The sequence below is a fragment of the Leucoraja erinacea genome, chromosome 6, assembly GCF_028641065.1.
Source record: "Leucoraja erinacea ecotype New England chromosome 6, Leri_hhj_1, whole genome shotgun sequence".
Lineage (NCBI taxonomy): Eukaryota > Metazoa > Chordata > Chondrichthyes > Rajiformes > Rajidae > Leucoraja > Leucoraja erinaceus.
This window is the reverse complement of record NC_073382.1, coordinates 9,740,638-9,768,036: the sequence shown is the minus strand read 5'-3', so window position 1 is coordinate 9,768,036 and position 27,399 is coordinate 9,740,638. Positions and strand designations below refer to the sequence as shown.

General features: G+C 43.8%; 1 protein-coding gene across 1 annotated transcript in view; it reads left to right on the top strand.

Annotated features, from left to right (window-relative positions):
- Nucleotides 1-27,399, top strand: part of LOC129697883 (rho guanine nucleotide exchange factor 17-like) — a 405,774-nt gene that overhangs the window by 342,133 nt on the left and 36,242 nt on the right. Inside the window, exons 9-12 of the mRNA XM_055636589.1 lie at nt 3,600-3,685; nt 7,161-7,279; nt 11,807-12,020; nt 25,435-25,508. Of these exons, the coding sequence (XP_055492564.1) occupies nt 3,600-3,685; nt 7,161-7,279; nt 11,807-12,020; nt 25,435-25,508 (493 nt within the window). The remainder of the gene's footprint in view (nt 1-3,599; nt 3,686-7,160; nt 7,280-11,806; nt 12,021-25,434; nt 25,509-27,399) is intronic.

Sequence of the window (27,399 nt, the reverse complement as noted above, 5' to 3'; positions counted from 1 at the left end):
TAAAGACCTAAATTGTTCAACCTTTCTCTGTAACTTAGTTGCTGAAACCCAGGCAACATTCTAGTAAATCTCCTCTGTACTCTCTCTATTTTGTTGACATCCTTCCTATAATTAGGCGACCAAAATTGTACACCATACTCCAGAATTGGCCTCACCAATGCCTTGTGCAAGGTTGCCAGGATATCTGATAGATGTATGTATAACCATGAAGGGCATAGTCAAAGAATATAGAGAAAGTTATTCCAATTGATTGTGGTTAGGGTTAACGGCCTGTCCCACTTACGCAACTTTTTCGGCCACCACAGCAGGTCGCCGAAAATTTTCAACGTGTTGAAAACCCAGCGGCGACCAGAGAAAGGTGCGACTCTTTGGGCAACTACTCATGACCAAATATGGTGTCACCCCGCGACATGTCGTACCAAAGAGTCATATCTATTTCTGGTCGCCGCTGGATTTTCAACATTTTCGACGACCTGCTGTGAACATGACGGGTGCCAGCAAGTCGCTGAAAAAGTTGCGTAAGTGGGACAGGCCCTTTGGGAGTCTTAACCCACAACATCAACCGAGGCTCTGCCTCCACAGATGCTCACTGACCCAATGAGTTCTTCCTGCAGTTTGCTCTTTGCTCCAGATTACATCATTGCAGTCTCTTGTGTCTCATATCATTTTGGGTAAGGGGTCAAGAGTTATGGGGTATAGAAGAAGATGACTGGCCGAGGTGACATGAATATAATTTTTTTTACACATTTATGCCCCTGTCCCACTTAGGAAACCTGAATGGAAACCTCTGGAGACTTTACGCCCCATCCAAGGTTTCCGTGCGGTTCCAGGAGGTTTTTGTCAGTCTTCCTACCTGCTTCCACTACCTGCAACCTCCGGCAACCACCTGCAACCTCCGGGAACTGCACGGAAACCTTGGGTGGGGCGTAAAGTCTCAGAGGTTTCCGTTCAGGTTTCCTAAGTGGGACAGGGGCATAAGGGTGCGGAATACACGACCAGGGTAGCAGCGGAGGCCAGTTAATTGTGTTGTTCGGGAAGGAGCTGGATGGGTATCTGAAAGGAAAGAATTTGGTGGTTTATGGCAGGAAAGCAGAGAAAGTTGGTACAACTGGATTGATCATACACAGAGTCAGTAAAATCGTGACAGGCAAACCTCTCTTAATCCCTGCCGTGAATGTATTCAATGACTGCCTCTGTGACCCTGGGGTAGAAGATACTAAATGCTCATGAATCATAGGCAGATGAAATCCCTTCTTATCTGCATCTTATATGGGCAATCCCTTACTCTGAAACTCTGCTTGCTGAGCCTAAATAACTCCATGGGAAGAAACATCGTCTCAGTATGCACCCTATCAGTAGTCGTCAGAATCAATTTAATCATCTCCCTTTCTACTAAACTCCAATGAGTATCGGATCAAACTGCTCATATTTTCATTGAACAAGCTCATATTTTCAACCTTCACTGCAACATTGCAAGCCTGTCATGTGGTGAAGATAGATGAAAGAAAGCTTTTGGTATGCTAGCGGAGCATTGAGTATAGAAGCTGGGAACCTGTCACTGCACATAGACCAAATCTGGAGTTGCAAGTATATCTTTCCAAAATGAATACGTACAGTGATCAAAATGTTGCCTGCACACACTGCAGGTAGGTTGAATAAGTCTTTATTCTCAAGCGCAGAAGGTTCAGGGGGGACTTGATAGAGGTCTTTAAAATGATGCGTCAGATAGACATTTTTGCTTTTCCCTTTTAGGGAAGATCCAAGCCCCTTACAACAAAGGGACGGCAAGTAGCATAAAGGGGGAACCTGCTCATTTTTTTGTGTGATCCATGCTATTTATCCGCATGCCATTTTTTTTGTGTTTCGTGTGATTTTCTTCGGCACCTTGTAGGGCCGAGATGGCCCGTGCTGTAATTGTTATATGGTTATATGGTTAAAACCACCCCCCCAGGTTCGATCCCACCCCCCTGTAAAGATGCGTCAGAACTTTTGCTTTTATTCTCATAGTTTAAGAATAAGGGGCTAATTTTTTTTGCCATTTAGAATGCGGCGTGTGAGATGAGGAAACACTTTTTCTCACAGAGAGTTGTGAGTCTGTGGAATTCTCTGCCTCAGTGGGCGGTGGAGGCCGGTTCTCTGGATGCTTTCAAGAGAGAGCTAGATAGGGCTCTTAAAGATAGCGGAGTCAGGGGATATGGGTAGAAGGCAGGAATGGGGTACTGATTGGGGATGATCAGCCATGATCACATTGAATGACGGTGCTGGCTCGAAGAGCCGAATGGCCTACTCCTGCACCCATTGTCTATTGTCTATTGTCACAGTATGTCATAGACATAGACTCACTCCATTTAAATAAAAAAATCTTCCTTCTCAAGTGGCTAACGTATTTTTTCCAGTTTATACTTGATTTCCTAGCGTCTTGCCCGTAACATTGTCAGTATCATTCTGCCTCTTGTGCCTTACTGGCTCCAAAATCTTCACACACAGTTAGGACTACCATGTTGAGCTTGAATGGGTAAAACCCAGCTCAAACATCCCAAAGATCCAAATGGATATTTGTTTTCATCTCTGGGGAAATAAATATCAACCATGAAGTGTTTAGATTTTTTTTTTTTTTTTGCTTTAAGAATGTCATGCATGGGCTTCCAGCCCCTCCTGGAGTCTACTGACCATTCCTCTTTATCCTGGGATGTTTTAGTCAGTGGAATGAAGGTGATGCAAAAGAATGGAAGAGTAAAAGGATGGGCTGAAATGGAGAGAAAACAAACGTGCACAATTACAAAGTTAACTGTCCTGTCGATAAAAACCATTGAGGTTGAGCTGAGTCCATATTTGTTACCATCGGAATGCGTTGCTAGGAATGATGGTTGAGGCACATACGATGGTGGTGTTTCAGAGGCTTTTAGATAAGCTCATGGATAAGCAGAGAATGGAGAGGTATGGATCATGGGTTGGCAGACGAGGTTAGTTTATCTTTATCATGATGTTCGGCACAGATATTGGGGGCCATAGGGCTGTTCCTGTGCTGAAATGTTCTATATTCCAACATAATTAATATTGCTACTAATTTAGATTTGGTTGTATTTATGTATACTGTAATTTCTTGCTTTGAACAAATGATTATTTAAATGCCAAAATGACCAACTTTGTTGAATACGAATAAAAACTGGAAAGGAAAAAGTTACACTAAACCAAAATCTCCACTCCATTGACCTCCATAGAATAGTGAAAGGCTTAGATCGAGTGGATGTGGAGAGGATGGTTCTGCTAGTGGGAGAGTCGAGGACTAGAGGTCATAGCCTCAAAAGGACGTTCCTTTAGGAAGGAGATGAGGAGGAATTTAGCCTGTCAGAGGATGATAAATCTGTGGAATTCTTTGCCACAGAAGGCTATAGAGGCCTAGTCAATGTACATATTTAAGGCAGAGATAGATAGAGCCTTGATTAATGCGGGTGTCAGGGGTTATGGGGAGAAGGCAGGAGAATGGGGTTAGGAGGGAAAAATAGATCAGCCATGATCGAATGGCGGAGTAGACTTGATGGGCCGAATGGCCTAATTCTGCTCCTATCACTTATGAACTTGTTGTTTTGTTCAATTAGATACACAGCTGGGAGTGTGATTGACACTGCAAGCAAGTACAAGTTCCTCTGGAAACTACCACTAGAAGATTTGGATATTGTAAAAGGTTGGTGACATATTATGAACCTTTCCAGCCTATAACTTACCCTCCTCAGAAACAGTGCTTGTTTACGAACAGGAGTCGGGACTCTGGATTAAAGGCTGCTTTTTGTAACATATTCTCAGCCCCCAAGAGAGAATGTGTGCAGACTTTAAAAAGTGAGGAGCTGAAGCAATCCTGAGATAATTAGTCTAAGAGGGAAATACAGATGTAGATAGAAAGTATGGATTCAGAGGCCAGTTTTCATTTCAATTAACGAGGGGTGATCACTTGAGTGGGTGAATACGTGAAGTGGGCTTATGGGATTCTCTGAGAATTCAGCATTTAATTTGAGTTTCCACACTGGATGAATTATCCTGCTGTGTAAAGGCAGCCAACAACAGCAATAGCTCGCTTAGCAGGTCTGAGATCAAAACATCAAAGAAACAGCAGAATCTTTGTCATTCCTTCAAGGGAAAGTACAGTATTTTAAATGAAACTAGTTGATCCACAGAGGTCTTGTACCAATTGTGGGACTGGATCGCATCTGCTATATCCATTATCTATTTTTTTCACATGAGAAATACCTGGTTAGCATTCTGTATGTTTTGAATGCAAGGAAGTATATAGCTAAAATTAATTTCTTATCCCTAGACATCCATTGAAAAGACTATAAAACCACAAAAACCCAAGGCATGTTTAGTTTAGCTTATAGGTACAGCACGGAAAAATTCCATTCGGCCTACCGAGTCCATGCCAAGCAGTGATCCCCGCACATTAACACCATCCTACACGTACCAGGGACAATTTACAATGTTACCCAGCCAATTAGCCTACAAACCTGTATGTCTTTGGAGTGTGGGAGGAAACCGGAGCTCCCGGAGAAATCCCATGCAAGTCACGGGGAGAACGTACAGACAGAGGTCGGGATCGAACCCAGGCCTCTGGCGCTGTAAGGCAGCAACTCTACCGCCATCTATTGATGTGGGAATGTGTGTCCACTCAGGATTAGAGGGGAATTTGTGTCCACTCAGGTCAATTTTGTTTGGCTTTTTGGGGTAGGGGTGGGGGGGGGGGGGGGGGGGGAGTCATAGCCTCAAGAGATGCAGTGTATCTTTTAGAAATGAGATAAGGAGAGGTTTCTTAACCCTGAGGGTGGTGAACCTGTGGAAATCTCTCCCAATCCCACAGAAGCCAGTGGCAGTTATTAAATCTATATTTGGCAAGAGATGAATAGATTCCTTAATGCTAAAAGGATCAAAGAATAGGGGAAGAAAAACAGGAAGGTCAATGGAAAATCAGTCACCACCCACATGCCACAATCAGTAAGGGGAGGTGACAGCACCTCTTGCATGATAATTCACAACACCGATACGCTGCAAGGATGCATACTCAGCCCCTACTTTACTCTCTATACAACTATGACTGTGCAACCAAATGCTGCTCCACCCCCCATGTACAAGTTTGCAGATGACACCACTGTAATGGGCTGGATCTTGCAGAATACTTGAAGGGGGTCGAGAGCTTAATAGGACAGTGCGAACACTGCAACCTCTCCATCCTTTTTTTAGCTGCACTTTATCTGAAGCTGTGACACCATATTCCTCATTCTGATTTTTTTTTCTCTTTACCCCAACCTTAATGTAACGGATGTATTTATGATTGTGTGATCTGCCTGGATGGCATTCAAAGTTTTTACTGTTTCCCAGCAAGTATCAATAATAAACTAATTCCAATGTTTGTGTTAGAATGTTAGAGTGGCCTCCAGCTGAATCTGTATTGAATGTCGTATGACGTTGTGAGATTGTAATTATGTGATAATGTTTAATTATATATATTTTTTAATTGCATTTTAATGTGAAATGCAAGCTAAGAGAGGTTTCTCTTGAAGTCTAAAACATATTCATCTGAGCTCAGTTTTTAAATGATCTTGTTGAGCATAGCTTCATCTATAATACTGAAGAATTACTGGCAATTCATGAATGGCTCATGGGAAAGAAGTCTAAAGGGCCTGTCCCACCAGCATGCGATTGCATGCGTCTAGCGCGACCAAACGTGTTGGCTTGAGGCGTACGGCCTCGCGGGGCCGGTCCCACTTCCAACCGCGGAGCCGTCTGGAGTTGTGCGTGGCTGGTCCCGACATTATACTCACCAGCCTGCTGGGCAGGAGGCGGGCCGACTGAATTTGGACGTTGCACGGCGTCGGGCGGTTACGTCATCGCGCAACGGCACGCCGGGCGGTGACGTCATCGCGCAATGCCACGCGCTAGGCGTACGCCGTCAAGATACTGTGTACAGCGTCGAGACGCTGCGTAAGGCGTCGAAACCCTGCATACGACGTTGAGACGGTGCGTACGGCCTCAATGCGACTGCGAGCCGACAGGCCGTTGCCGCGCAGAATTTTTGAACCGTGTCAATTTTTCGGAGCCCCACGCGATGTCGGGACCAGCCACGCACAACTCCATATGGCTCCAGTGATCAAAGTGGGACCGGCCCCATGAGGCCGTACGGCCCTTAAATCTGTTATGTCCCCATTTTGTTCAACTGTTAATGTGTTCCATTAACTGTGGAGCTAATTCATGTCATATGTAAATGAAGTGGGATGATCACCGGCTCATCAGTATTCCTCCATTAGAATCCCCAAATCAGATCATAATTTACATTCTTGCCTGTATTCCCAATCACTTTATAATCTGCTGGGAACTCTGGTTCCCTCCGGATGTAATCCCCTGTAATCCCTACCCACCCATTTGCCTGGCCCTGCCGTTGATGAGCTCGCCCTCAGTCTTGTAGGCCCTCCCTAATCTCCTCCCTAAAATCTCTCCACATCTTTACCCTTCACTCCCTTCACCCATCTCTTAAACGACTGCCCTTTGACATTGCTTTCAGTGCCCTGTTCCCTGAATCTTCCTTTACTATGGAGTCAATTTTCCCCCTGCATACAACTGTCTTTGGTGACGTTGCCATAGTATTGTAATTCTCTATCCCAGGCTCAATCATTGAGTTTATTCAAAACAGAGGTGAAAAGATGACGATAGACTCAAAATGCTGGGGTAACTCCGCGACTCAGGCAGCATCTCTGAAGAAAAGGAACGGTTGACGTTTCGGGTCGGAACCCTTCTTCAGACCCTTTGACAGTCTTGCATATTCTGACCTAAAATGTCACCTATTCCTTTCCTCCACCTGACCCTCTGAGTTACCCCAGCATTTTGTGTCTATCTTCTGTATAAACCAGCATCTGCAGTTCCTTCCTACACAGAAATGAATGAACTAGTGGATATTAAAGCAATGAAGAATCGGGGGATGGTGCAGGAAAATGGCATTGAGATAGATGTTCTTGATGAAGGGTGGGTCAGGCTTAAAGAAGCAATTGACCAATTCCTGCCTCTGTTTGTATAAATACAATATGTTAGGATAGTGTCAGAACATCATCTTCAAACGGTATTGATTAAATTATAATGTCCATCTAATTCTGGTGTTAATTTTGCTCCGCATGTTGTAGGTTCATCCCAGGCCACCAACCGAGAAAACATCCAGAAAACCCTCAATCGATTGGAAGAAGATTTCAGTATCCTGAGTCAGATTAGTACATTGGCAGAAACACTCAGTATTTCACATCAGGTACAGGCTAGTGACTTGTAAATGTAGACTTTTCCAATGCTTTTGAGATTAGGTTTGTTGCTTTTAAAGGCAAGCTTAATGACTCATTCAATGATAGTGCATATGGACTGGGATTCATATCCAGCCAAGGGTGGTGAATCTGTGGAATACATGGCTACAGACGACTGGAGGCCAAGACTTTTGGCATTTTTAAAGCGGAGATTAATAGTTTCTTGATTATTAATGCCCCTCCGGAGGTTTTTGTCAGTCTCCCTACCCGCTTCCACTACCTGCAACCTCCGGCAACCACCTGCAACCTCCAGGAACTGCACGGAAACCTTGGGTGGGGCGCAAAGTCTCCAGGGGTTTCCGTTCAGGTTTCCTAAGTGGGACAGGGGCATAAGGGTGTCAAAGGTAACTGAGAGAAGGCAGGGGAATGGGGTTGAGAGAGAAAGATAGATCAGCTATGATTCTATGGTGGGGTAGACTTGACGGGCCGAATGGCCTAATTCCACTCCTATGAGTTGTTAACTTCTAAACTGTCTGTTGATGTTGCCCAATTAAACCACAGATGGATAACGTACAACTTTTGTTACGAGTTCACTGGATCATTTTGGTCAGTCACTGGTCAGTCTGAAGAAGGGTTTCGGCCCGAAGCGTTGCCTATTTCCCTTCCCTCCATAGATACTGAGTTTCTCCAGCATTTTTGTGTACCTTCGATTTTCCAGCATCTGCAGTTCCTTCTTCAACAATTTTAACTCTATGTTTGTCGATTTTGGAAGAGCATATCCTACAAGGACGACTTCTTCCCAGCTGTTGCCAGGCAACTGAACCTTCCTCTCAACAACTAGAGAGTGGTCCTGACCTCCCATCTACCTCATTGGAGACCTTCGAACTATCTATTATCGAACTTGACTTGACTTTATCCTTTATCCTGTTTGTGTACACTGCGGACGGCTCGATTGCAATCATGTACAATCTTTCCGCTGACTGTATAACATGGAACAAAAAGGATTTTTGTGATACCTCGGTACACGTGACAATAATATACTCAATGAACCTGAGCACACCACACCATGCTTGACAATGATAAACTAAACCTAAACATCCTCCCCCATGCTCACTCACACACACCCTGAGCAACCGCCTCTACTTTTCATAAGGTCATAAGGAATAGGAGTAGAATTAGGCCATTTGGCCCATCAAGTCTACTCCGCCATTTAATCATGGCTGATCCATCTCTCTCTCCTAATCCTCAACCTCTAACACCCATACTGCCTTACTTTCACAAATGGAAGCAACTGACAGAAAGGCGTTTTCTTATAAATGAGGAAAACGTGTTTTTCTTTCAGCTCTCTGTGATGGAATTTCTTACTTGTCTGGTGAATCTCTGGAACTCTCTGCCACAGAGGGTAGTTGAGGCCAGTTCATTGGCTATATTTAAGAGGGAGTTAGATGTGGCCCTTGTGGCTAAGGGGATCAGGGGGTATGGAGTATGGAGAGATGGCAGGTACGGGATACTGAGTTGGATGATCAGCCATGATTATATTGAATGGCGGTGCAGGCTCGAAGGGCCGAATGGCCTACTCCTGCACCTAATTTCTATGTTTCTAAATATTTTCAAATTGTACTCAGAGAAGAGGTATTTTGTTCACCATTGTGTAGAGCATATCTCAGATACCCTGAAACAAGCAATAACTCAATTTTGACAAAATTGTCAGTTGCCTCCTTTTGTCAAATTAGGGCAGCATAGTAATCAAGAATTTCCTTCTCCTGTGTCCTCTCCCTCATGGACTTTGCCATCATTGACAATTGTGGATGGGGCAATATCTGAATATCTAAGTAGTTATGCCTTAACGCTGGAGTCTTTCTCCCGCCTACACATTCCACTGGTTCCCAAACCAAACCGTAGCCATCCTACTAACTACCTCTTCCGCCTCCTCCGTGTTCTGCTGCCCGCATCTTTCCTGTGAAAGCAGGCAGAGTCCAGCAGCACTCTCAGCATCAGAGCCGTGAGCCTGGATTCTCATGAACTACCACCACCTGTCTCCACAGCATCAACAACATTCAAAACATAGAAACATAGAAAATAGGTGCAGGAGTAGGCCATTCAGCCCTTCGAGCCTGCACCACCATTCAATATGATCATGGCTGATCATCCAACAGTATCTGTACCTGCCTTCTCTCCATACCCCCTGATCCTTCTCTCCATACCCCCACATGATCCCTTATAGCCACAAGAGCCCCGAAACGTCTAACTCCCTCTTAAATATAGCCCATGTAACTGGCCTCAACTACCTTCTGTGGCAGAGAATTCCACAGATTCACCACTCTCTCGTGTGAAAAATGATTTTCTCATCTCGGTCCTAAAAGATTTCCCCCTTATCCTTAAACTGTGACCCCTTGTTCTGGACTTCCCCAACATCGGGAACAATCTTCCTGCATCTAGCCTGTCCAACCCCTTAAGAAGTTTGTAAGTTTACCCTCAATGAACCCTCAAATGGTTTAAATTCTCTGGTGTCTTGGGGTACATCAATAATCTTGAGTTTAGTTTTGAGATACAGCGTGGAAACAGGCCCTTTGGCCCACCGTGTCTGCGCCGATCACTCATAGAGTAGTTCTATCCTGCACTTCAGGGACAATTTACAAATGCCAATAAACCTACAAACTTGGCTTTGGAGTGTGGGAGGAAACCGGATCACCCGGTGAAAACCCACACAGTCACAGGGAGAAGGTGCAAACTCCACACAGACAGCAGCCAAGGTCAGGATCGAACTGGGGTCTCTGGTGCTGTAAGGAAGCAGCTCTACCACTCCGTCGCTGCGCCGCCCTTAACTAAAGAATAATAATCCAACACAAACCATTTCCCCACCCTACAGCGACATTGACCAATCTAGTGCGCATAGAATGGGCCCTACTTTCCATGGTCCAACCAGTGAGCTCGAAGTGTGTTGGTGTATTGGGGCAATTGATGGAGATGAAGAGAGAATAAAGTGGGATCAGGGTATGACCTGCGTTAATGGTCAGTACAGAATCAGAGGGCCGAATGGCCTGTTTACATGCTCCAGGACACAACAATTCGTGGTCCTTACCCAGCCTGGCTTATATGTCATAGTCATACAGCATACAAACAGGCTCTTTGGCTCAACTCGACCAGGCTGACCAGGATGCCCCATCAATGCTAGTCCCATTTGCCCCCATTTAGTCCATGTCCCTCTCAAACGTTCCCATCCATGTACCTGTGTGAACATCCTTTAAATGTTCTTGTTGTAACAACATGTGACTCCACACTCTGCAGCAAGGTGGCGATACTTTGGGATGAGCAACAAATATCGGTCTAGCCCATGAGCCTCAAATCGTGTGAATGAACAAGTAAATAAAATACAAAAGAGCAGGCACGTCAAGTGCATTCCCTATCCCAATAAGGAAGCATTGGTGTCCAAGTCAGTGATTGTGCTACGAAGCACTGTCGGGAGACAGAAGAACAGGCAGGGGGGTTTTCAGAGACCAGGACTATCTGCTGCTGCAACTTTCCTCCCTGCTTCATCAGAATGCATAATGTTCAGCTAAGTGCACATCAGACCATTGGTACTGGGAAATTATTATGTGTGACATTGGTCATACGGTCATAAGTGATAGGAGCAGAATTAGGCCATTTGGCCCATCAAGTATGCTCCGCCATTCAATCATGGCTGATCTATCCCCCCTAACCCCATTCCCCTGCCTTCTCCCCATAACCCACAGCTTAAGGATAGAGGGGAAATCCTTTAAAACCGAGATGAGAAAAACATTTTTCACACAGAGAGGGGTGAATCTCTGGAACTCTCTGCCACAGAAGGTAGTTGAGGCCCGAGATGGCTATATTTAAAGGGAACAGATTTGGCCCACAGAAAGGGATCGAGGGTATGGAGAGAAGGCAGGTACTCTGGAACTCTCTGATCATATTGAATGGCGGTGCAGGCTCGAAGGGCCGAATGGCCTACTCCTGCACCTAATTAGTTGAGGCTAATTTTCTGGCTATACCTGCCAGCATTTGTTAGATCTGGCCCTTGCGGCTGTACCTGTCTAAGGGTTTCTTAAATGGTATGGATTGTCCCTGCCTCAACTACGGGATCTGGAGTTGGACTGTCCCTATGATCCTATTGAATGGCGGTGTTCAGATTCGAAGGGTCGAATGGCCTACTCCTGCACCTATTTTCTATGTATGCTATGTCTATGTAACCCCTGATACCCGTACTAATCAAGAATCTATCTATCTCTGTCTGGTCTAATCAGATCACATTCCTGTAGTCTGCTGTGGTAGATCTCATTGTCCTGGTTCACAAACAGTGCTGTGACTCGAATCAGCCACAGTCTGAAAGTGGGATCAATTCCTTGGGATGCACCATCACTGTGTAATATGAGGACTTTACCTCCTCCGCCACTTCTGAAAGACTCTCATCAACATTGTTGATTCTCACCATTTGGCGCCAGGGTTTGGCTTTTTGATGCTATTTCCCTCGTTTACATAAGATCTAAAATGGTTCCTCTTTTGTTTCTCGGTGACAGAGTCTGGATGACGTCATTAAGGACCTGATGGCCTCTGTGAACCGTGAACTCACAGAGAAACAGTCGCTGGCGGTCAACACCATGTTCCCCCTCACTAAACTTGAACTAACGGCCACATCCGCGGATGGCACCGAGACATTCATCTTTGAGTTCAGCACTATCGACGCACGAGCTGGGTTTGAGCAGGCCTTCGAGGAAACCAAGAAGAAATTAGGTAAAACAAAGGTCTAAAACTTCCCATAAGCAATTTGTTTAAATTTTATTTTGCAGCCAATCTGTTTAAACTGGATTAAGTTGCCAAATTGTATGTGGAGTTTATTTTGGACACAAAAAGCTGGAGTAGCGGGTCAGGCAGCGTCACTGGAGGAAAGGAATAGTGATGTTTCGAGTCTCGACCCTTCTTCAGACTGAGAGTCAGGGGAAAGGCTGTGGGCCGAAGAGCTTTATTCCAGTGTTTTGTGACCCAAGTCACAGAACTACATGAAATTTTCACATATTGTGTAAAAAAATTATATAAATCACCCCTGAAACTCATCATGAACAAGACTTGCACATTTTTTATTAAATTAGAGAAAAACTGGAAAAATTTCGGGTATTTTTAGTCCAATCAAAGCACGTTTAACATTGAGTTGTCTGCCAGTTGGCCAATCACGCGCTTTGTTTCAGGCTAGCACACAACATAGCTGAGAGGGCTTCACTGATGCCTGTTTTACTGGAGATTCCGATTAAGAATCTTTGTCGTGGAAACTTGCAGCAGGGTAATTGAATTTAGTGAGAAAAGCATTAAGAAGTCTGAAAAATGTGCAGCTAAGTGGATAGAAGTGGAAAAAAGTCTTGAAAGCAAAGTCGCTGCTGAGGTGCTGCAGTCAAACTTTGTGAATCAACGAACTGAAAGGTAAGATCTAAAGTCTGAATTTATGAAAATTAATCTGTATGGACTTTAATTAATTTAATTGCACCCCTTACAATGTGAAAAAATGAGATTTGGAGGCTGTACATTCATTCATGCACTCATTCACTCATTCATCACTCATTCATTCCTCCATTCATACATTCATTCATTCATTCCTACCTTCATTCATTCATTCATCATCCATCACTCACTCACTCACTCACTCACTCACTCACTCACTCACTCACTCACTCACTCACTCACTCACTCACTCATTCATTCACTCAATCATTCACTCATTTATTCACTCAATCATTCACTCACTCATGCATTCAATCATTCACTCATTCACTTATTCATTCATTCATGAAGTTGAGGGCCTAAACTATATGTATCAATAACAAGGTAAATTAAACATTTTCACTAATGCCAGCTTGTTGTAGAGTAATAAGTCTTAATCATCTAATCTCGGAGCTGCCTGCGATAACTTACCGGGAAAAGGTGCTCCGATCGCGGGGCCTATGTATTTAACATAGTGAAGCCGCGGTCCCAATTAAAAAGCGGCCGATTCACGAACACGGAGCCGCGGATCTTCTCTGCGGGCGTGGGGGGGGGGGGGGGGGGGGGGGGGGGGGAGGTGTACATAGTGCCATCCGTAGCGACCGTTTCCAAGAAAACGGAGGAATATATCTACCTGGAATATATATAGGTATAATAATATATTATTTGCCTGACCGGCTGAGTTACTCCAAAACTTTGTGTCTAATGTCCACAAATGAATCTTCTTACTTCTTTACTGCTCTCCAATGCAGTCATATATTTCTTATAGTGCAGTGACCAGAACTGCACACAATGTTCCAAGTGTTATTTATATCATGTTTTTTAAATAATATATTATATTATTATACCTATATTACTATCTGGAATAGTTATAGGTATAAATATATATATATTATAATATATTATTATATTATTATTATTATTATATATATATTATATTATTATACCTATATTACTATCTGGAATATATATAGGTATAAAAATATATAATATAATATTATTATATCTAAATATAATATTATTATACCTATATTACTATCTGGAATATATATTGGTATAATGATATATAGTTTAAATGGACCGCAACACGGAAATAGGCCGCCCATTGTGTAATATGGGCATTCGCCACTAGATGGCGCTTACTTTCCCGATCTCATTTTCTAATTAGTTTAATTAATTAATGTGCAACTTTCGGCAATGACGAGTTATTACTTCTTTCTCAATTATATTTCATCTAAATCTGTGGAACATTTCATGTAGTTTGGTGACTTGGGTCACGAAAACTGATTTTGAGACACTTTTTTGATGCTCGGCACACAGCCTAAACGAGAAACGAGAGATATAGATGGTACATGAAGCAAATATGCAAAAATTAACAATGATCAAGGAAAGCTGGAGCACATAATGGCTGTAGGGAAGGTAATAACGAGTTATACAGACAGTAAAATTCAACAGGGCAACAGTGAAACTAGTTAGACAACTAGTGAGGAGGGACAGAGGGTGAGGAGATGCAAGGGTTTCTTGAAGTTAGATAAATTAATATTCATTTCACTGGGGTGTAAGCTGCCCAAGCGAAATACGAGGGGTTGTTCCTCCAATTTGCGTTTGGCCTCACTCTGACAATGGAGGAGGCCCAGGACAGAATGGTCAGAATGGGAAGGGGAGTTAAAGGTGTTTGGCAACCGGGAGATCGCATACGCCAAACTGGACTGAGCGAAGGTGTTCAGCGAAACGATCACCCATTCTGCGCATGGTCTCGCCATTATACAGGAGTCCGCACCTGGAATAGTGGATACAGTAGATGAGGTTGGAGGAGGTGAAAGTGATCCTCTGCATCACCTGGAGAGCCTTTTGAGTGGCAGAAACAAAATAACCTGAGATGCTGGCTAACACACAAATGGACACGAGTAACCCAGCAGGTCAGGCAGCATCTCTGGAGAAAATGGATAGAGATGCTGCCTGACTTGCACATTGGGTCCTTTCAACCCTTTTTGAGTCCTGGCAATATCCTCATAAGCTTTAATGACAGCTTAGTGACGTCCTTCCTATAGCATGGTAAACAAAACTGAACACCACGCCCCAAGTGCAGCCTCAGCAACATCTTGTACAACTTTAACACAATGTTCCAACTGCGATACTCAATAATCTGACTGATGAACGACGGCATGCCATAACCTCCTGAACACCCTATCTACCTGCTGCACACCACTTTCAGGAAGTTATATACTTGTGCTCCAAGATCCCTCTTTTCTACAAGATTTCCCTGCACCCTACTGATCACTGTGAAGGTCCTGCCCTCGGTTTGACTTCTCAACATGCAACTCCTTGTAAATTTAAACTCCATTTGCCATTTCTTGGACCACGTGCCCAGCTGATCTATATCCTGCTGCAATTGTTGATAACCTTATTAACTATCTATGATGCCTCTTATTTTAGTGTCATCTGCAAACTTACTAACTGTCCCTTGCACATTCTCATGCAATTCGTTAATTGTGACTAAAGAGGACTAAAGTTGTACACACTGCTGTAAATATGGTCACACCAATGCCTTGTTCAAGTGGGGTAAGACTTATCTACTTTCTATACCCAAACCTTTAAAGTAAAGGACGAAATTCCATTACCCTTAAGCCCGTCCCCCTTGCCCGCCACCCAAAAAAAAGTCAAGGTCGAGGTGACCTGCACCCTCCTACCACCTCCCACGCATATGTTGAAAACCTTCCTCGACTATGAAGATAACCGGCTTCGACTAGACCTGCGACTAAAGAATTGTCGATTTCTAAAACGGCAACCTATTTTTAGTCGAGGCTGGTTTTAATCATGATGAAAAAATAGCAGCAACCTAGATGAAGCCTCGACCACACGGAAACCACTTTCAACCGTTAGGGAGAGTGACCAAAACCTCCGGTGACCTCATGGAAACCTTGGGTGGTGGGCAAGGTCACCAGAGGTTGCTGTTTAGGTCTCCTAAGTGGGACAGGGGCTTTACTGATTATTTGCTGCACTTATTTGCTTGCTTTCATGGATAAAGGCCCCAAAATTCCCTTCTGCAGCAGTCATTATCAGTTCTTTCATTCTTTCCTCCAAAATGAACGACATTATATACACAACATTATAACCAACCTCATCTACTGTATCCATTGTTCAAGATGTGGACTCGTATACATCGGTGAGTCTGGGCGATCATTTCGCTGAACACCTTCGCTCAGTCCGTCTGGGCCTACCTGATCTCCCGGTTGCTGAACACTTTAATTCTCCTTCCCATTCCCACACTCTCCTTTCTGTCCTCGGCATCCTCCATTGTCAGTGGAGAAACAGCACCTCATATTTTGCTTGCGCAGCTTACAACCTAAGGGTATGAGTATTGATTTCTCTAACGTCACGTAATCGCTGCCTTCCCTCTCACTCCATCCCTCTCCCACCCAAGTATTTTGTTCTTGCCTAGCTACAGCTAACAATTACCTTTTCCATTATCATTACTTCTTTTTTGCATATCTTTCATCCATTTGTTCTATGTCTCACTACATGATTCTCTATACCTCTCGTTCCCCTTTCCCCTGACTTTCAGTCTGAAGAAGGGTCTTGAACTGAAACGTCACCCATTCCTTCTCTCCAGAGATGTTGCCTGCCCCGCTGAGTTACTCCAGCAAAGGTCCAGGAGATCTGTCAGCTTCTATATATATTTAATATGGCCCTGACTCTCAGTCTGTAGAAGAGTCTCGACCTGAAATGTCACCTATTCCATTTCTCCAGGGATGCTGTCTGACCCGCGGAGTTACTCCAACTTTTTGTGTCGATCTCCGATTTAAACCAGCATCCTTCCTACACATAATATGGACCATAATTGAAGGGCTGTTTTGTATAATTGTGGGTGTGGTAATCTCAGGAGATGGGCAATAGATTAATCTATTGAGTCTCTGCACATTTACAGAATTTAACAGTGGCTGAGAAAGTGCACTGGACAAGATGTGATGTGATCTCATCAACCACAACACCATTTTTGGTAGCGAATGATGAATACAAATGTAAATTGAAGTTTACATTTTCAAAGAGCAGTCAGGATCAATTTGGTTGCAGTAGATAGTAGAATTGCTGATGCTGGAATCTGGCGTGGAACACAAAGTGTTGGGGTAACTCAGCGGGTCAGGCAGCATCTCTGGAGGATCTGTATAGGCAACATTTCAAGTTGGGGTGCTTCTTCAGACTAAGCTAGTTACACCACTGTATTATGAATGTGGTGTAACCAAGTGTAAAGGGGCAGCAGCAAAATGAAACTACACGGCGCCCTTAATGTGGTGACTCTTTGCATACCTTGGCTATACAAAACAAAGAATTTCACTGTGACTCGTCACCACGTAACAATAAAGTATTCATTCATTTCTTTGAGAATATTTACATACTGTATTGGCTGTCTTTGCTTACTGCTGAATAAAAGCCTGGTCTGTGATGGGATAATTTGGTGCTACACCTAGGTTCAAGGGACCATTTTCAAACTGATCCAACCATTCCCAGCCATCAAAATTCACTTGGATGCAGTTTCCCAATTTATCCGGTGTGTTACCATTCTCATTATTTGTCCCTCACAGTCTGTTTCCCTCAGGAATGTAAAAACCTTCGAAATGATTGGATGCCAAGTCAATAATCTTCTCTGCTCCAGCCTTAAGCCATCTTTAGCATGTCACCATGTTCCAGCTAAAAATGTTACCATAACATAGACTTTAAAGAGACAGTAATCTCTTTTGATAATCTGCATTAGTTGCATGTCCCAGTTTAGAAAGCCACGCGTGGTCATATATCATCTACACATATTACTTCTGATTTGGATGCGGGTGATATGCCTACAGTACAAAAAGAAAATGTTCAGCCAGTTGTATTAAAAAATACCTCATGAACATTCTCTGTGCAAGGAATTAATTGAACAATAGAGTGCTATCCTCCATCACTGGGGCTTGTGCCACATTCCAAATTGCACACAGTGCACAGATGGGGCGGCATGGTGGAGCAGCGGTAGAGCTGTTGTCTTACAGCTGCAGAGACTTTCATTCGATCCTGACCACGGGTGCTTGTCTGTATGGAGTTTGTACGTTCTCCCCGTGACCTGCGTGGGTTTTCTCTGGGAAATCCAGTTTCCTCCTACACTCCAAAGACGTGCAGGTTTGTAGGCTAATTGGCTAATTGTAAATTGTCCCTAGTGTGTGTAGCATAGTGTTAGTATGCAGGGTTCGCTGGCCGATGCGGACTCGATGGGCGGAAGGGCCTGTTTCCACGCTCTATCTCTAAGCTAAATTACAAGAAGTTTGAGAGAAAGATTACTTTTATTGACTAGTATTTATTTTGCAGCGTTATCCACCAATTTGATTTGTTAGCTCTCGATGCAATGAGTTTTATCCAATTCACCCTCTGCTCCCTATGCAGGCACTACTTCAGTAAGCCTGGAGTTCCACTTTTACACTTGACCCTGGGGTCATACGGATGTAAAAGGTCAGCTACCACTGTGATTCATGGAAAGAAAAATGTCTGCTGCCAGCTACAGGGGTCACTGATCCCTGGACAAATGAAAATAGCAATAGTCAAAGGTTCTTTAAAAAAGAATAGCCATAGTGCATCAATGCCGCTGGTGTTATTTACACTGCCTCGGTGCCTTTGCAAAGTAAATGTACTTTTTCCTCTCATAACAATGCCATATGCAGGTGTTCTAATTGATCAGCAACACAATGGTGGAGTTGACATGAATGTCCTTTCGGCAAAGTCTGTCATTAATCTTATCCAGCTATTCCCAAATATTTTTTTTGTCAGGGATATAGAGCACAATACCTACAAATGGTACAAAGAATCGTGGGAATGCATCTGAAAAGCGTTTTAGCCAATTTTGTTTTCCCAGCTGGGGTGAGGGAGGGGGAGGATGGGGGTCAGGTTCTGGCACGGTGGGGTTGATGAATTTCAATTGAGATTTGACCACTGTTTTGTCATCATGCGCTGTCTCATGCTTTATGGGGAGAAGGCAAATGAATGGGGTCGAGGCTGGGGTTTAGAAGGATGAGGGAAGACTGCTGTAGATTTGGGAGGAGCAACAGCAGCAACAGATTAGCTAGAGATACCACTGATTGGCTCTAGCCCAAGTGTGAGGAGAGGGGTGAAAACAGTTGAAAACTGAGGAATTGGCTGTGTAAATTGGTAAATCAGGCAATTTATCAGTCAATTTAAGCAGGACAGCTCTTTGCGAGCGGCAGTGAGTGAAGTGCCCTGTGAGAAAAGTGTGAGTCTTTGGCTCGAGAGTCTTCGGAGAGGAGGCTGAGGAGAGGAGACCACGCAATACGCTTGAGAGGCTAAGGATTCTGGGAGAGGCAAAGAGGTTTGCCACGCACTGCAAGGGAGCAGTGGGCCAGACAGGAAGAGCGGACGGAATTACCACTAGACAGCCAACCCAGTAGGTAATTTACGGCTGGGGTGAGTACTTCCCCATTTATAGGAGGTAGGATTATATAAATAAGCGGTGTATCAATACAGTAGGGGATTCTTAAATAGGGCCAGTTAATTACTTATATAAGATGGGCGGTCAGGAGATGTGCCAATACTGCGAGATGTGGGAATTTGTCGACACCATTGATGTAGAAGATCCCTACAGCTGCAGTAAGTGTTTGAGGCTAGAGGAACTCCAGCTCCGCATTGATGAGCTGGAGACCCAACTTCATACGCTGCGGTACATCAGGGAGGGGGAGTATTACCTGGATGTTTTGTGCCAGGGGATGGTCACACCGACCAGTTTAACTAATTCAGTAGGCAGTGAGCAAGGAAAGGAAGGTGTGGCCATAAGCGAGGCAGGTAGGGGGAACCAGGAGGAGATGCGGCAGGAGCCACAGCCCTTGTCCCTGACGAGCATGACCGAGGCTCTTACTCAATGTAAGGACGGGATCAGGGGCTGTGGGAGGGATGAGCAACCTGGCTGCAGCACCGTGGATCAGGAGGCCATTCAAGAGGGGGGAGTTAGAAGAAATGCCGTAGTGATAGGGGATAGTATTATTCGGGGGGTAGATAGGGTTCTCTGCGGCCAGCAGAACATGTCCCGAAGGCTGTGTTGCCTACCCGGTGCTAGGGTTAAGGATATCTCTGCGATGCTGGAGAGAAATTTGCAGTGGGAGGGGGAGGATCCCGTGGTCGTGGTCCATGTGGGGACCAATGACATAGGAAGGACGAGGAAGGAGGATCTGCTGAAGGAGTTTGAGCAGTTAGGGAATAAATTAAAAAGCAGAACCTCGAGGGTACTGATCTCCGGATTGCTACCTGAGCCACGGGCCAAATCGGCGAGGATACGTAAAATTAAGAAGCTAAATGCGTGGCTCAAAGACTGGTGTGGGAATAATGGGTTTGGTTTCTTGGGCCACTGGCACCAGTACTGGGACAGGGGGGATCTGTTCTGTAAGGACGGACTTCACCTGAACGGTGCTGGGACTGGGGTCCTGGCAAATCATATAACTAGGGCAGTAGAGAGGTCTTTAAACTAAGTAGCGGGGGGGAGGTATCAAGGGGGGTAATAACGGCAGGGGTAGAGGAAATAGAGCAGGGTATCAGTGGGGAAGCGGAAAGTCAAAATGTGACAGGAGACAGAATGTGTGAAGATAAAGCTTTAGATGTAAAAGGGGCAAAAACGGAAAGGAAGGGTAGTAAAAATCATCTGAAAGTGCTTTATCTAAATGCACGGAAGATAAGTATTCGTAATAAGATAAATGAATTAACGGTGCAATTAAGTATATATAGTTATGATATCGTGGCCATTACGGAGACATGGCTGCAAGGGGATCAGGACTGGGAGTTAAATATAGAGGGGTACTCGACAATTAGGAAAGATAGACAGGAAAGAAAGGGAGGAGGGGTGGCCCTTTTAATAAGGGAGGGAATAACGGCAATAGAGAGGAAGGATATTGCGTTGAAGGATCAGGATAGTGAAACAGCTTGGGTACAGATAGAGAATAATAAGGGGAAAAAAACACTAGTGGGTGTAATTTATAGACCTCCAAATAGCTGTGACGCTGTTAGTCAGAACATAAATCTGCAAATAGTTGACGCATGTAAAAAGGGAACTGCTGTAATCATGGGGGACTTCAATTTTCATATTAATTGGGCAAACCAAACTGGGCAGGGTAGACTAGAGGAAGAGTTTATAGAAAGTATTAGAGACGGGTTCCTAGAACAGTATGTCACAGAACCGACAAGGGGGGAGGCAATCTTGGATCTGGTCCTGTGTAATGAAGCAGGATTAATTAAAAATGTCATAGTTAGGGACTCGTTGGGAACAAGTGACCACAATATGGTCGAATTCCATATTCAAATAGAAGGGGAGCAGGTTGAAACTCAGGCTAGGGTGCTTAGTCTAAATAAGGGGGATTATGAAGGTATGAGGACTGAGCTGATCAAAGTTGACTGGGATAGCAGACTCAAGAATAAGACGGTACATGAGCAGTGGTGTACGTTTAAGGGTATACTGTATAACCTTCAAGAAAAATTTATTCCTATGAAGAAAAAAAGGGGTAAGGGTAAGAACAGTCAGCCATGGCTCAGTAAAACTATAAAGGATAGTATTCGGCTGAAGGCAAGGGCATATAAGGTAGCCAGAGATAGTGGGAGGGTAGAGGATTGGGAAGCATTTAAAGGTCAGCAAAAAATAACTAAGAGATTAATTAAGACGGGGAAAATAGACTATGAAAGGAATTTAGCGAACAACATAAAAACTAATAGTAAGAGTTTTTATAGCTATATAAAAAGAAAAAGGGTGGCTAAGGTGAACGTTGGTCCATTGGAGGGTGAGACTGGAGAGTTGTTGGTGGGGAACATGGAAATGGCAAAGGCATTAAACGAGTATTTTGTATCAGTCTTCACCATAGAAGACACAAAAAATATTCCAACGCTGGATAAACAGGGGGCGGTAGGAATGGAGGAGCTAAATACTATTAAGATCACCAAGGAGGTGGTATTAGGGAAATTAATGAGACTGAAGGAGGATAAATCCCCTGGGCCTGATGGATTACATCCAAGGGTCTTGAGGGAGATAGCGGTGGGGATTGTGGATGCATTGGTGATAATTTTCCAAAACTCCCTGGAGGCAGGAACGGTCCCAGTGGATTGGAAAATGGCCAATGTAACACCTATATTTAAAAAAGGAAGTAAACAGAAGGCGGGTAACTATAGACCGGTTAGTCTAACATCGGTGGTGGGTAAAATGTTAGAGACAATTATTAAAGAAACACTAACGGGGCACTTGGATAAACATGACTTCATCGGACAGAACCAACATGGTTTTGTGAAGGGGAAGTCCTGTTTAACGAATCTGCTCGAATTCTTTGAGGAAGTAACAACCCGGGTGGATAAAGGGGAACCGGTGGATGTGGTATACTTGGACTTCCAAAAGGCTTTTGACAAGGTGCCACATAAGAGACTACATAATTCCCGATGTAGTTATTCAATTGGTCTGCCATATCCTTGTTCCCCATGATCAACTCACCTGTTTCTGACTGCAAGGGACCTACATTTGTTTTAACTAATCTCTTTCTTTTCACATATCTATAAAAACTTTTGCAGTCAGTTTTTATGTTCCGTGCGAGTTTTCTTTCATAATCTATTTTCCCTTTCCTAATTAAGCCCTTTGTCCTCCTCTGCTGGTCTTTGAATTTCTCCCAGTCCTCCGGTATGCTGCTTTTTCTGGCTAATTTGTACGCATCATCCTTCGCTTTGATACTATCCTTGATTTCCCTTGTTATCCATGGATGTACTACCTTCCCTGATTTATTCTTTTGCCAAACTGGTATGAACAATTTTTGTAGTTCATCCATGCAGCCTTTAAATGTCTTCCATTGCATATCCACCGTCAACCCTTTTAGAATTAATTGCCAGTCAATCTTGGCCAATTCACGTCTCATACCCTCAAAGTTACCTTTCTTTAAGTTCAGAACCATTGTTTCTGAATTAACAATGTCACTCTCCATCCTAATGAAGAACTCAACCATATTATGGTCACTCTTGCCCAAGGGGGCACGTACAACAAGATTGCTAACTAACCCTTCCTCATTACTCAATACCCAGTCTAAAATAGCCTGCTCTCTCGTCGGTTCCTCTACATGTTGTTTTAGATAACTATCCCGCATGCATTCCAAGAAATCCTCTTCCTCAGCACCCCTGCCAATTTGATTCACCCAATTCACCCAATCTATATGTAGTATGAACAATTAGTCCCCTTTAGCCCCTTTCAACCTCTGTCCGAAGTAGTGAAACCCCGGTGTGTCCTCATAACTAAAATTCCCTTAGCCTTGGAACCGTGCAAGTAAATCTTTTCTCCATCTCAAGGCTCCACATCCACTATGGAGCAAGTCATGCAGTATGGTCAGTCTTGAATTGTGTTGCAAACTAGCTTTTCAATCATAACCTAGCATGTGACTGGGAATAAGTTAACAAGCCTCATAGAATGCTGTCTTGCTCAGTATAATCTCGCTCATTGCAAACAGAGAAAGATTGTCATATCATATGTCAGAAATAATTCCGAAGTATGTAATCTGATCTGCCTGCGCTCTTTAATAAGGATTAGGGAGATGGTATCAGAAGTACGGGCCTGCATTTGGGGCTTTACTCCTGAATGAAGGCAGCTTTTGAAATTCTCTCTTTGTGTAATGCCCAAAGAATTACTCTCTGCAAGCAGCCAATATTAGGTCTTAAAAAGTGAAAAGACAAAGATTCATTTCCTTCTAATCCTGTAGAATGCATGAGATTAAACTGGAGTCCAGTTACAATTTGGATCCTGTGGGACAAGTAAAAATACATTGCTGTCAATGCCAGCCTGATACTTTATTGAAATTCCTAGTATTGTTTTACATTGATATTGCAAAAGGTGCCAATGCTATTCAATGTTGATTCTTCTCTTGCTAATGTTATTGAGTGTTGTTGTCAACCTAAAATGCTGCAGACGCTGGGAATCTGAAAATAAAAGCAGAAAACACTGGAAACATTCAGTTGGTCAGGCAGCATCAGTGGAAGGGGAAACAAACTTAATGGTTTAGGTCAAAGACCTAGTCACAGAGAGGCATCGAGTCATACAGCACAGAAACAGGCCCTTCAGCCCAATTTGCCCATGCTGACCTAAAAGACCCATTTACAAGAGTCCCACCTGCCCACATTTGAATCATATAAACCTGTACAAATGTATTTTAAAGACATCTGCTGAGTGTTTACAACATTTTTTGTATTTGTATTCAATGTACTTTTGAACAGGATGCAGGAGAGTGAAACATTTCTGTTTATTTGTGAAACACTCTTACAAGTCAATGTGCCTACCTGCTACGTACTGTGATGTTTTTTTAACCTGTATTTGCAATAGAGTTGGAGGAAATTCATCTTGTCATTCTAAGTCCAGCTGGAGCTGTCTGTTGATTGAAAATTGATGAATCTCACCGTAAAATGAACTTGGTTCGATTTTACATTGCTCTTCAATTTCTGAAGGAATTTGTTAACTTCTCTGATTTCCAAGTACAGTTCCCCCTAGTGTAAACTTGTTGAAAGGCCAGTCCTGCTGTGGACAAGGTACGTAAAGGAGGCTGTTGTTAGGGTTTACCGCCAGTAACAATTTTGTTATAATCAATGCATGGGCTTAGACCTGAATTATCTCAACAGGAAAGATATAGCAATATATTGCGGATAGACACAAAAGGCTGGTGTAATTCAGCGGGTCAGGCAGCAGACGGTCTTGCTTTTGTGATTGTTTCTGCATAAGGTCATAAGTGATAAGAGCAGAATTAGGCCATTTGGCCCATCAAGTCTGCCATTCAATCATGGCTGATCTACAGCATCTCTCCCTCCTAACCCCATTCTTCTGCCTTCCCATACTCCCTGATACCCATACTAATCAAGAATCTATCTATTTCCGCCTTACAAATATATCCTTTGACAACTCAACTTGGCCATGCTGCCAATAACCTGTAATGATCACAAAAAAACAAATGGGATGTTTAGAAACATAGAAATTAGGTGCAGGAGTTGGCCATTTGGCCCTTCGAGCCTGCACCGCCATTCAATATGATCATGGCTGATCATCCAACTCAGTATCCTGTACCTGCCTTCTCTCCATACCCCCTGACCCCTTTAGCCACAAGGGCCACATCTAACTCCCTCTTAAATATAGCCAATGAACTGGCCTCAACTACCTTCTGTGGTAGGGAGTTCCAGAGATTCACCACTCTCTGTGTGAAAAATGTTTTTCTCATCTCGGTCCTAAAGGATTTCCCCCTTATCCTTAAACTGCGACCCCTTGTCCTGGACTTCCCCAACATCGGGAACAATCTTCCTGCATCTAGCCTGTCCAACCCCTTAAGAAATTTGTAAGTTTCTATAGGCACGACTTCTAATACTGCTAATTCAGTCCATTCAACTGACATCAAGTTGCTGCCATCTCTCCTGCCCATTTTTGTCTGAGTTTATTCCATCTATGAAATTCACTTCACCCACTAATAGTAGGCTGCTATTTTCCCTGATGTTTCTTCAGTCCATTTTAAATGTGGAAATGAGAAGGATAGCACAAGTTTTAATGTTGAGTTATTAGCCGCACCTAATGTTTAACCGGCTGATCAGCCTTGCCTTTGCCCAGTTGTCTTTTATCTTCAGCCCATAGCTTTAGGCCTCTTTTGTTTATTTGTTTTTACAGCTTTGAACAAAGATCATTGGGACCCTGAATTCCTGAAGGCCATTCCCATCATGAAGACCCGGAGTGGAATGCAGGTAATTTGTCTGAGTCTTGGAGTCAATAAATTACTGTCAGGGACGTTAATTAATTCCTTTCCCCATTTAATTCTTTCTTTAGTTTAGAGATACAGCGCGGAAACAGGCCCTTCGGTCCACCAAGCGCGCGCCGACCAGCGATCCCCGCACATTAACACTCCACACGCTAGGGGAAGTTTACATTTATACCAAGCCAATTAACCTACAAACCTGCACGTCTTTGGAGTGTGGGAGGAAATCGAAGATCTTGGAGAAACCCCACGCGCTCACGGGGAGAACGTACAAACTGCGTACAGACAGCACCCGTAGTTATGGCGCTGTAAGGCGGCAACTCTACCGCTACGCCGCCGTGCCGCCCTTTAATCTTAGCAGAAACTAGAATTTGATATCACCATAATGGCTGCTCGAGTTATAACCTCGCAGATAGCAATCTTTAGAATGGTGTGACTTATTGTAGTGGATTTACCAAATGAGCATGTCTAGTGTGAAATTCCATGAAAGATTAAGCCACACAGCGGCACAGCTAATACTTCACAGCATCAGATCAATCCTGACCTTGGCCGCGGTCTGCATGGAGTTTGCACATTAACACCCAAAGACATCAAATTGGTGGGTTAATGGCCCCTAATTTAATTTACAAATAGTAGCATGCAGGGGGAGTTGATGAGAATCTGAAGAGAATAAAATATTGGGATTAAAGTAGGACAGCATAACATTTATAAATTGATAGATTCAAGGAGCAGAATAAGGCCATTTGGCTCATCAACTCTACTCCGCTATTCAATCATGGCTGATCTATCTTTCCCTCTCATCCCCATTCTCCTGCCTTTCCCCATAACCACTGACACCCTTACTAATCAAGAATCTGTCAATTTCCACCTTAAAAATATCGATTAACTTGGCCACCACAGTTGTCAGTGGCAATGAATTCCACAGATGCACCACCCTCTGACTCAATGAGTGTTGATGGTTGATACGGGCATAGATAGGGTAGACAGGCAGAACCTTTTTCCCAGGTTGGAAATGTCCAACACTAGAGGGCCTAGTTATAAGGTGCGAAGGGAAAAGTCTAATGGAGGCGTGCGGGACAAGTTTTTTACGCAGCGAGTAGTGAAGGCCTGGAATGCAATGGCATGGGTGGTGATGGAACCAGATACAACAGTGGCATTTAAGGACCATTTAGATAAGCATGTGTAAGGGCAGGGAATAGAGGGATATGGATCATGTACAGGCAGATTATTATCAGTTTAACTTGGCATCATTTTCAGCACAAACATTGTGGGCCAAAGGGCCTGTTACTGTGGTGTTCTATGTCCTATGATGACTCTCTAATGAGACGCGTTGGTGAGTTAATAGATAGTTTTCTACTGTATAGAATCTGTCAGATGGTTCATAGAATCTCTGTTTCGATGGGTCCTAGTAAAAGTAAAAATAAATGATATAAAGGCTTACTTTTTAGCACTGGGTCTGATCTTTCCTGCTGGTGGATCTGCCTGGCAGGATTTCTGATGGCACCGCATGCTTGATTGCCTGACTAAAGTTTGGAGATGGGTCCAGAAGATATGAAGAGGGCCAAACCTACAAGTGAAAATGGACCATATTGCCTCTGGGTGGAGCTCGATGTCTGGCAGGGTTGCTAACATTGTATTTCATGAGGAAGGTCATGTGTGTGAGTGTGTGAGTGTGTGTGAGTGTGTGAGTGAGAGAGTGAGTGAGTGAGTGAGTGAGTGAGTGAGTGAGTGAGTGAGTGTGAGTGAGTGAGTGAGTGAGGAGAGAGTGAGTGAGTGAGTGAGTGAGAGGAGTGAGTGAGTGAGTGAGTGGGTGAGTGAGTGAGTGAGTGAGTGAGTGAGTGAGTGAGTGAGTGAGTGAGTGAGTGAGTGAGTGAGTGAGT